Below are 9127 nucleotides of genomic sequence, written 5' to 3' on the forward strand. Positions count from 1 at the left end.
AGTCTGGTGACCCGGGACATGTCCCAGCTCTAGTGATGCAGATTACCTTTCTGTTCCTGGAATCTCATCTGTGCCTCAGACTTTCTTCTCTCAGCTTGAGACTGCATAGAAATTGGGATGTGGGAAAGCAGGAAGCCGAGCTAGTGGTCACTGAGAGGCCCGTGTGTGTGTAGAAGCAGGCCCAGAACCACGACGCTGCCTCTCCCCTGGAGTTAAGCTGCCCTGGCTCTGCTGATGCGCTCAGTACCATCCTTGCATTTGTGCTTAAATGGCACAGCTCTTGGTCAGCGCATCTGAAAAGGAAAGTGTGAGAAGCAAAGCCCATGGCCACCTACCCCTGCCAATTATGTGGCAAGACGTTCCTCACCCTGGAGAAGTTCACTATCCACAATTATTCCCACTCCAGGGAGCGACCTTTCAAGTGCTTGCAGCCAGACTGTGGCAAAGCCTTCATTTCCAGATATAAATTAATGAGGTGAGAGGCTTTAGAAAAGGTTATGTACTTTCACACATACCTTGAAATGGCTTTGCAAGCCCTCAGCACAGACACTGTGAGGGCAAAGAGATGCAGCGCGTGGGTGCCTTTTAGCCTTTAAAGCTGTATCTCCAGTGATGACTGTGGTGTGGGGATAGTCTTGCTGTATGTGTCAGTTCGCTCCCTTCAGCAGATAATCCCTGTCCGCCTACAGTCTGCCCGGCCTGAGAACAGAATGCTGGAAAGAGCCCTGGCCAGGAGACAGTCATGCGCACACAAAATGCAGCTCAGGGCCGTGACAGAGCCTTGCGGGGAGGGAGTGATTCCCGGGAAGGCCTCTCAGGGGGGTACAGTCTTCAGCTGGGACATAGAATGACTAGGGGGTGGCAAGAGGGGGTTCCGGGACAGCCATAGCATTGACGTGCACGTGTTCAGAGGGACGGGGTGGGCGAAACGGAGCAGCTGCTGACAGGCCGTGTCCGCGGTCCCGAAGGGCTGGTTTTCTGCTCATGGGTCTCAGTGCTGGAAAACACGAGGAGCTCAGGATGTTAGAGTATCTGGTAGTATCTGGAGAAGAGGCCAGGAGACTGATTTGAGGTGTGAAAGGTGGAGGGCTGTGCAGATCCTCACAGTGAGGATGGAGAGCAGGAAACCACTCCTAGTTTCAGTTTTCCAGCAGCTTCTCAAGTTGGGTCTAAAACCACCCGACCAGGTGGAATCAGTTAGGTGTACACATGTTGAGTAAGTGCATCTAATCAGATTTTCAAGGTATTCATGATATACCGCAGGATAAAAGCCACTGTTTCAGCAGACAAGAACTTTAAAAAAAAAAAAAAAAGTACATTTAGTCTGCTTATTTTATAAACGCCTACTAGGTACTCATTCCAAGAAGGAAATGAATAAGATGTCGTTTCTGCCCTCCAAGGATATTTGTAATATGGAAAATACAAGTGACGCTCTTAAGTCAGTAAACGGGGCCGTGTTCTGACTGACAGCGAACACTGTGTGTGCTGAGTATGTGGACCGTGCAGAATTCCCGCCAGCGTGCCCTCCTCGTGGTACCTGGTTAAGGGAAATGTGCTGTTTGCCTCTAATATAAAGCGTCAGTCTTAAGACTGCTTACATGTAAATGCACCCACAGGTGAAGAGAGGCTTTCCGTAGAGTGGTATTAACATGGTCACATTATTAAGCTGTGGAGTGCTGCTGGAGGGAGGCACTTGAAAGACTTTAAAGAAATAGAAATTACACGCCTATTTCTTAAGAATATCAGTATTCTATGTAACGTAAAATAAGTTGCTTTTTAAAATAAGCCTATTTTTAAGTGTTTTAAAATTCATATATGTTCTTCACATAGACCATTCTCGAGTTGCTGTAAATGTAAGTACTGAGTGCCTACTGTGTGCACCAATTTGTTGTAAGGGCTTCCTGTTTTGCAAACAAGCTGCTGCTGTGTACACAGTAATTATCCTCCCCAAACTGAAAGCAGCGTTTGCTGCAGTGAAGCCACAATGAGGATATTATAACTGGGTAAAAACCGAAACACATATAGGAGATAAATATTTGGGAAAGACAGTGCAGCTAACAGATTATTGGAATGACAGGAATTAGGAGGGATTACTGTGGTAAACCACACTGAAGATGTCTTAAGCAATATTTAGGAGGTGGTAATTCTGAGCAGGGGAAACAACTGGTTCAGTTAAGGGTGTGAAGTGAGGCAGAAAAAAGGAAGCAGTGTACTTTGTGCAAGAACCGCCTTTGCTGACACAGCCTGACAGTTCTTGCCCCTCTGGCTCGAGCAGTGACCTAGTAAAGGAACAGAAGGGTGAGGTGGCAGGTGCTTTACGGTTTGCCCTTTTTTTTTTTTTAAGGTGGGGGGTGGATAGTATCCTAGCCCATTTCCCTCAGTCGCAACATAAGCGCCATTTTATAAGCAGAGGTTGAAGGAGAAAATAACTGACTTGCTTTTCACTAAAAAGGAGAGCATGGGTCCCAGCACAGCATCCCCTGAAAGCAGCCAGATGAAGACAGCAACAGGTGGACAAGATGATGTGGACGAGTCCCTGGGTGGAAGTCTTAATGTCAGTAGTTGTCCCCGAGAGTTTGATCATTGACACCATCCAGGTGACACCCAAGGGAGTGGTATTTGGTGTTGACTGTAGAACAGAATGAAACTGACTTTGTAGCTTGTGAAGCAAGCTGAGGGAAGTTAAGAGAAGGAAACAAGTTGTTAAAAGTAATTTCAAGAATAAAATGATAATGTTCTAAATTTAGACTGTTGCATTAATAAGTAAGGGATGAATGAAAAGGGAAAGAATTGGATACAAGGCAAAGAGTGGAAAAAGTTCGAGGGACAGGCGCTGGTGAAGGCTGGAAGTGATGTTACTGCCCAGATACTGGGAAAGCTGTGCCCTTCTCCGAGGTGGTCCGGGGGCACGGTAAGGAAATAACAGGTCCAAAACTGTTAATCTGTGATAGTGAAATCTAATCAGATACCCACCCCCCCAAAGAGGCAAGTATTGATGATCCAGGACAGCTTTGGGGTCCTGTTAACTAGCACTAACCAGAAAGAAAGGAAATGGTTTAAATGACAAGTTTGTAGACCCGTTCCCCTCATATCTATTCCTGATGATCTATCTGAGTATCTTGTAGATACTGGTTGTTTTACCCTCTGATAGGCTCTGAAAACCTTTTCTGCAACCTACAAATATGTTTAAATGCATCTGGAACTTGGTGACACCAGCGCCATTTCAGATTCTCCAGGACTAGTGCATTGGCTCCTACCCTCAGCACCCTTGGTCCCTGCCTCACAGAACCCACCGTGGCACAGGATCCCTTCACATGCTAGGCTCTGGTGTGCTCCAGGGAAGGGTTGGAACTGACTTTTTCTATCCTCTGCCACACAGCAGGCTACATGGTGTTTTTTTGGTTTTTATTTTGGAAGGGAGAAAGGCTAGATGTGTGGTTTTACAATGTTGTGCCTGTAAGACAGAGTTGCAATTAAGGATGTTATTTTGTAAGAAATACTGATATGTAGTACTTGGTGTTTAATATGACATTTGTTGAGTTTTTTAAAAACAATGGCTTAGATTTTAGGAATTCATTATAATTATGATAGAAATGGCATGGAGATGGTTTTCCCAGACTGATTTGTACTTTTTGAAGATCAATGTGAAATAGCTATTTAGAAATTTCAGATTGACTAGGACGACAGTGTCCTGAAGCCCAGCTAAAAGCTTATAACTGTTGTTAGGAGTCACTGCTGAGTCCTTCTGGAAAATGTCCTTTTGAATTCTGCTTATGAAACGACCATTGACTTTCAGGAAGGAGGGTGAAGGTGTCTGAGAGGGAGATGGGGCTGTACATACCTGAGATGACAGCTGACAGCAAATTATTCAATGAGCGAACCAAGACTTAATGGAAAGATCTTGTGGAAGGTTCACAGCATAGGTGGTGGGTTGGCATTCCGGGTCCAATTAGACACTACTTCTGAGGTTAAGAATAGCCTTTCCAGTATCTTCTGAACTTTTTCTCTGTCAAGATAAAGCTGGAATCATACATAAGAATAATAACCTAAAACTAGGGTTCTTGTGTAGAAAGCAAATTAAGTCACTTCTAGAAATCCAGAAATTTCTAAAAAGCATAGGGTATAGCCATTTAAACCTTTCTGAAAAAACTATTTTTCATGATCACACAAGCTTTTATTTCTTGTATTTGTTTAGCAATCTATCTGTACATACAGGAAAGTGTGTTCTCAGAGTATTCTTTGCAGGTGTGACAATCACATTACGCCTTTAGTAGTGCCTGCTTTTTTCATTATAAGGTTTTATGTGTTCGTAGTATCTGGAAAATATAGAAAAGTATTTTGGAAATGAAAACGATCTCTTCTGCCACCACATATCAAAAACTATTAACATTTGAATATTGTTTCTACACCTTCCTCCAGCTCTTAGAAAACAGTGTCTATTGTGAATTTTTTCCTTCTGCTCATAGGCACATGGCGACACATTCACCCCAGAAATCTCACCAGTGTGCGCACTGTGAGAAGACCTTCAACCGGAAAGACCACCTGAAGAACCACCTCCAAACCCATGACCCCAACAAAATGGCCTTTGGGTGCGAGGAGTGTGGAAAGAAGTACAACACCATGCTGGGCTACAAGAGGCACCTGGCCCTACACGCGGCCAGCAGCGGCGACCTCACCTGTGGGGTCTGCGCCCTGGAATTAGGGAGCACAGAGGTGCTGCTCAACCACCTCAAGGCCCACGCAGAGGAAAAGCCCCCTAGTGGAACCAAGGAAAAGAAGCACCAGTGCGACCACTGCGAGAGATGCTTCTACACCCGGAAAGACGTGCGGCGCCACCTGGTGGTCCACACAGGTTGCAAGGACTTCCTGTGCCAGTTTTGTGCCCAGAGATTTGGGCGCAAAGACCACCTCACCCGACATACCAAGAAGACGCACTCACAGGAGCTGATGAAAGAGAGTCTGCAGCCTGGAGACCTTCTGAGCACCTTACATGCCATCTCTCCCCAGTTCCAGCTGAAGGCTGCCACCACACTGTCTCCTTTCCCGTTAGGAGCGCCCGTACAGAATGGGCTTGCAAGTAGCTTGCCAGCTGAGGTACATGTCCACCCGCTCAATCCTGCAGAGCAACCCCCTCAACCCATACAGCCGCTGCCAGAGCCCCTTCCCCCCATGCACCCTGTAGCACCTCCTAACTCCCCTCCTTCAGCTCTCCAGAATCACAAGTACAACACCGGTTCTACCTCATACCCCCCACTTGCAAGCCTGCCCCTCAAAACGGAAACTAAAGGATTTTGCAATATTAATTTGCTTGAGGACTTGCCTCTGCAAGAGCCTCAGTCACCTCACAAGCTCAGCCCAGGTTTTGACCTGGTTAAGGGAAGTGCTGGTAAAATAAACCTGCCCAAGGAGCTCCCTGCAGATGCTGTGAACCTAACAATACCTGCCTCTTTGGACATTTCCCCTCTGTTGGGCTTCTGGCAGCTGCCCCCTGCTTCCCAAAATGCTTTTGGGAATAGCACTCTCACCCTGGGGCCTGGGGAGTCTCTGCCCCATAGGTTAAGCTGCCTGGGGCAGCAGCAACAAGACCCCTCACTAGCCATGAGCACTATGAGCCTGGGCCAGCTCGCCCTGCCTCCCATCCCTCATGTGTTCTCAGCTGGCACTGGTCCGGCTATCCTGCCTCATTTCCATCATGCATTCAGATGACTGCTTTGTAAGGCATACGTATTCTGGAAGATGTTCTTAAGAAGCATTTAAGCATCAGTTATAATACAAAGAAAGACATGGAAAACAGGACTGGACTATGGCTTATTCAGTAATGACTGCCTTTGAGATAAAGTTCTTGAACTGCATGTATTGTGCCAATCTGTCCTGAGTGTTCACGCTTTGTACCAAATGTAATAAGCAAGTATTCTGCAACACATATTGTCATAACCGACATCCAAATGAGGGCTGCTATATTTAGGTGTTTGTCATATTGAATTTAATCGTAAGCCATGATCATAATAATGTTAACTAAATAACTTTATGTGGCACTGCCTAGTAAGGAATCATGGAAAAGTCTGGATTTCTCCAAAAAGGGGACAATTTTTAAGATAAGAAAATAACCTTTATATTGCATCTTATAACTAGGCTGTGTATTTCTTTTCAGGGATTTTTCTACCTTCAGGGTTGGATGTAGTTTAGTTACTATTGTCATAGCCAACCTGTAGTTTTACAGAAACAATTCCTTGTGGAATAATAGACGTCTCCATTTTAAAAAAGCATTTTAAATGTAGTTTGAATATTTTCCACAAGATGCTACAATGTGAGTTATCATTTATTTCATTTATCTTAAAGACTAAACTGGTTGTCAGTTACAGCTGACAGAAAAAAGAAAAAAAAAAAAAACACTGTGTAGCCAGGTTAAGTGGTAAAATAATCCAGGCGTCAGTCAAGAAAAGCATTTTGCTGACTTTAATATTGATTATATTTTTAACAGGAATTTAAGAAAAATATTACTGGAATTTAAAAATATATATATTAAACAAGAATTTTCTTTGCTCTGTCTGGCTTAAAATACTACTCTGCTTTAAGTTCTTAAGTATTATTTTTAATCAATAAATAAATGCATTTAAGTCAATATTAGTTTTTATTCAAAAAATATTTTGCAATGTAACTATAATCTTTTGAATTTGGTATCTAATGAGTTTTAAAAATATAAAACCTAACCTTTTTTTTTTTAAAGCTTTTGTCTTTTGTGTTTAGAGGCTTTCTATATGAAGATATATCTTACATATAATAAACTACAAATTCTGCATATGGCTTGGTTAATTCTTCCATTCGACACCGCCTAATCATCAGATAGAGATATAAAACATTTCCAGCTCCCTCATGCCCCCTCCTGGTCATTAATTCCCCCACAGAAACTACTATTCTGACCTGTGTTCAGCATCTATTGGAAGCTATCTTATTTTTTTGATACATACATTGCTACAGTTAAATTGACAGTGCTAAGAACTTACTGTATACAGTAGGTTCTTAGTTCTTTAATGATTTCTGATGTGTAGGTCAGAATACTAGAGCAGTTGAGGCTACTGTCATTTCATTTTATAATGGAATCTACCATTTTTCATATAAATTAGATATTTGCTTATTCCTTACTGCAGTCTCGTCAGAAAGTATTCTGCCCACCAGGTTCAGGGCACGTGTTGGTCTTACCTGCATACAGGGAGGAGGGGCAGCAGGGAAAGGGATGCTTGAGTTCTCTTGCCCATCAAAGAAGCTTGTTTGCCAAATGTGAGACAGGCCTGAACTGTGATGCTGATGACCATAAAGAGTTCGGGCTTTGCAGGCGAAGTACCTGGGGAAGAAAATGAGAGAAGGGGCCACAGCAAACCTCATCAGTAAAAAGCTAAGCTCTGTGATGTCTAAGTCAATTCCCACACCCCTCTCACCTCTTCAAGGGCAAATGTCTTCCAAAGGAAAGGACAGGCCGGGGCAGGAGCAAGGTTCACCTCAGCTGAAATCTCCCAAGAGCCATTCATCTTCCACAAATAGTTGAACATGCTTAGTTGTTTTCAGTTGGATACAGAATGCATACCTCATTTACCCGAGCACAGAACAGTGTGTGGTCCCCATATAGGTCATGCAAGTTTCAGATGTTGTGTTGCTACACCACAAGTGGAGGAACTTGGAATTCTACTTACATTTAGGTGGGGAAAAAATGGCTTAATTCCTAATTGAAATTATCTGAGTTTAAGAAAAAAAAATAAAAATTCTTAGATTGAGTTAAGTATCAATGACTCTACAAAGGGCTTATTACCTATTAAAATGGCAAAGAAAAGGAATAGTTGACACACCACCTCCCAGCAGTGCTCTGTGAACCTAGCAATGGAGGAATGAACAGCTTGACTTGGCCAAGACGAGTAAATAACCTTCCAAGGGTGGAGAGTTTGCTCTACCCTGTTCCCTCCACCGCACACTGCCGTGTTCCCCCAAATCTCTGTACACTGGTGTCTGTGAGGCGGTTCTACATGGTCTACTGCGCGTGTATACATGCCCATGGCATAGAGGCAATCCTACATCTAAAACAGGAGTAGTGGGCCTCCCCGGTGGCGCAGCAGTTGAGCGCTGGGTTGCAAAGCTGCCCGCGGCCTCTGCGGCGCCGGTTCGATCCCCGGCTGCTCCCAGGCCACCGGAGGAGGATCCCACATGGTGCGCAGACCTCTCCTGCCACCCACTGCTCCCCTCGGCAGTGTACTTCAGTCCTTCTGCCTGCTCTGCTTCCCGCTCTAGCTCTGGTGAATTCTCTCACCCTCCCGCGCTTCTGACTGTACCCAGTGCATGTATAAACAAAACAAACAAATATAATAAATAAATAAATAAAAATGCCTCTATAAAAAAAAAATAAATAAAAAATAAAACAGGAGTAGTTACTAATTAGCAATTACTAATATTTATTAGAGGCAAATGTTAAAGCTGAGATTTCACAGCTAACATAAAAAATGAAGCTAAAAAAATTAATTTCCTCATAAGTAAATAATGCTGGTCCTCCAAAGACTTTCACTACAAAGCTCTAATATCAAAGCATTTTGTCTAAAAGCCTATTAAATATCCAAATTAAAAAAACTCAAGCGAATTTTTAAGTCAAGCATTATTCATATTGAGGTGTTCTTTAATGATTTTGTTTAAAAATTTTTGTAGGGTGTATACAGGAGAATTTGAGGCTAGTTTTTACTTGTACGTGATGTCTGAAGAGGTCTATAAACAGATGTCTGCTGTTCCTCCTTAGGTGGCATTCCTGGGTAGATGGTCACCCCGGCTGAGGAGCTGCAGGGAGCCAGTCTGAAAGCAAGAAGTGCAGGCATTTACTTTAGAATGCCATTGTTTCCACATGAGAAAATAATCTAGGCCTCATTAAAGTTTTAATTGTTCTAAACAATTCACAATGTAAAATAGTTTCCAATTTCATAGCACGCCTATTCAGTGTCAGTCTCAGGGAACTGTCCTTTTCTGGTGGGATGTTTGGAAAAAGGAACAGGGCAGAAGCCTTCTAGGTCAAAATGAGGCATCATTCCCTTTTGCTATTAAATCAATAATCAAGAACAATGTCACTTAACAAAAGAGTAAATTTCAAGAGGAGATA

The 9127-nt window shown here is 43.4% G+C and overlaps 1 protein-coding gene across 1 annotated transcript; it reads left to right on the forward strand.

Moving 5' to 3' along the window:
- Positions 1–323: 323 nt before the first annotated feature.
- On the forward strand, positions 324–5706 carry PLAGL1 (PLAG1 like zinc finger 1; the record flags this gene model as incomplete). Its single annotated transcript, XM_084229068.1, has 2 exons — positions 324–475; positions 4467–5706. 2 exons carry the CDS (start codon positions 324–326, stop codon positions 5704–5706), a joined length of 1392 nt encoding a protein of 463 aa, XP_084085194.1.
- Positions 5707–9127: the final 3421 nt, after the last annotated feature.

The sequence above is a fragment of the Talpa europaea genome (assembly GCF_964194135.1).
Source record: "Talpa europaea genome assembly, chromosome: 2".
Taxonomy (NCBI): Eukaryota; Metazoa; Chordata; class Mammalia; order Eulipotyphla; family Talpidae; genus Talpa; species Talpa europaea.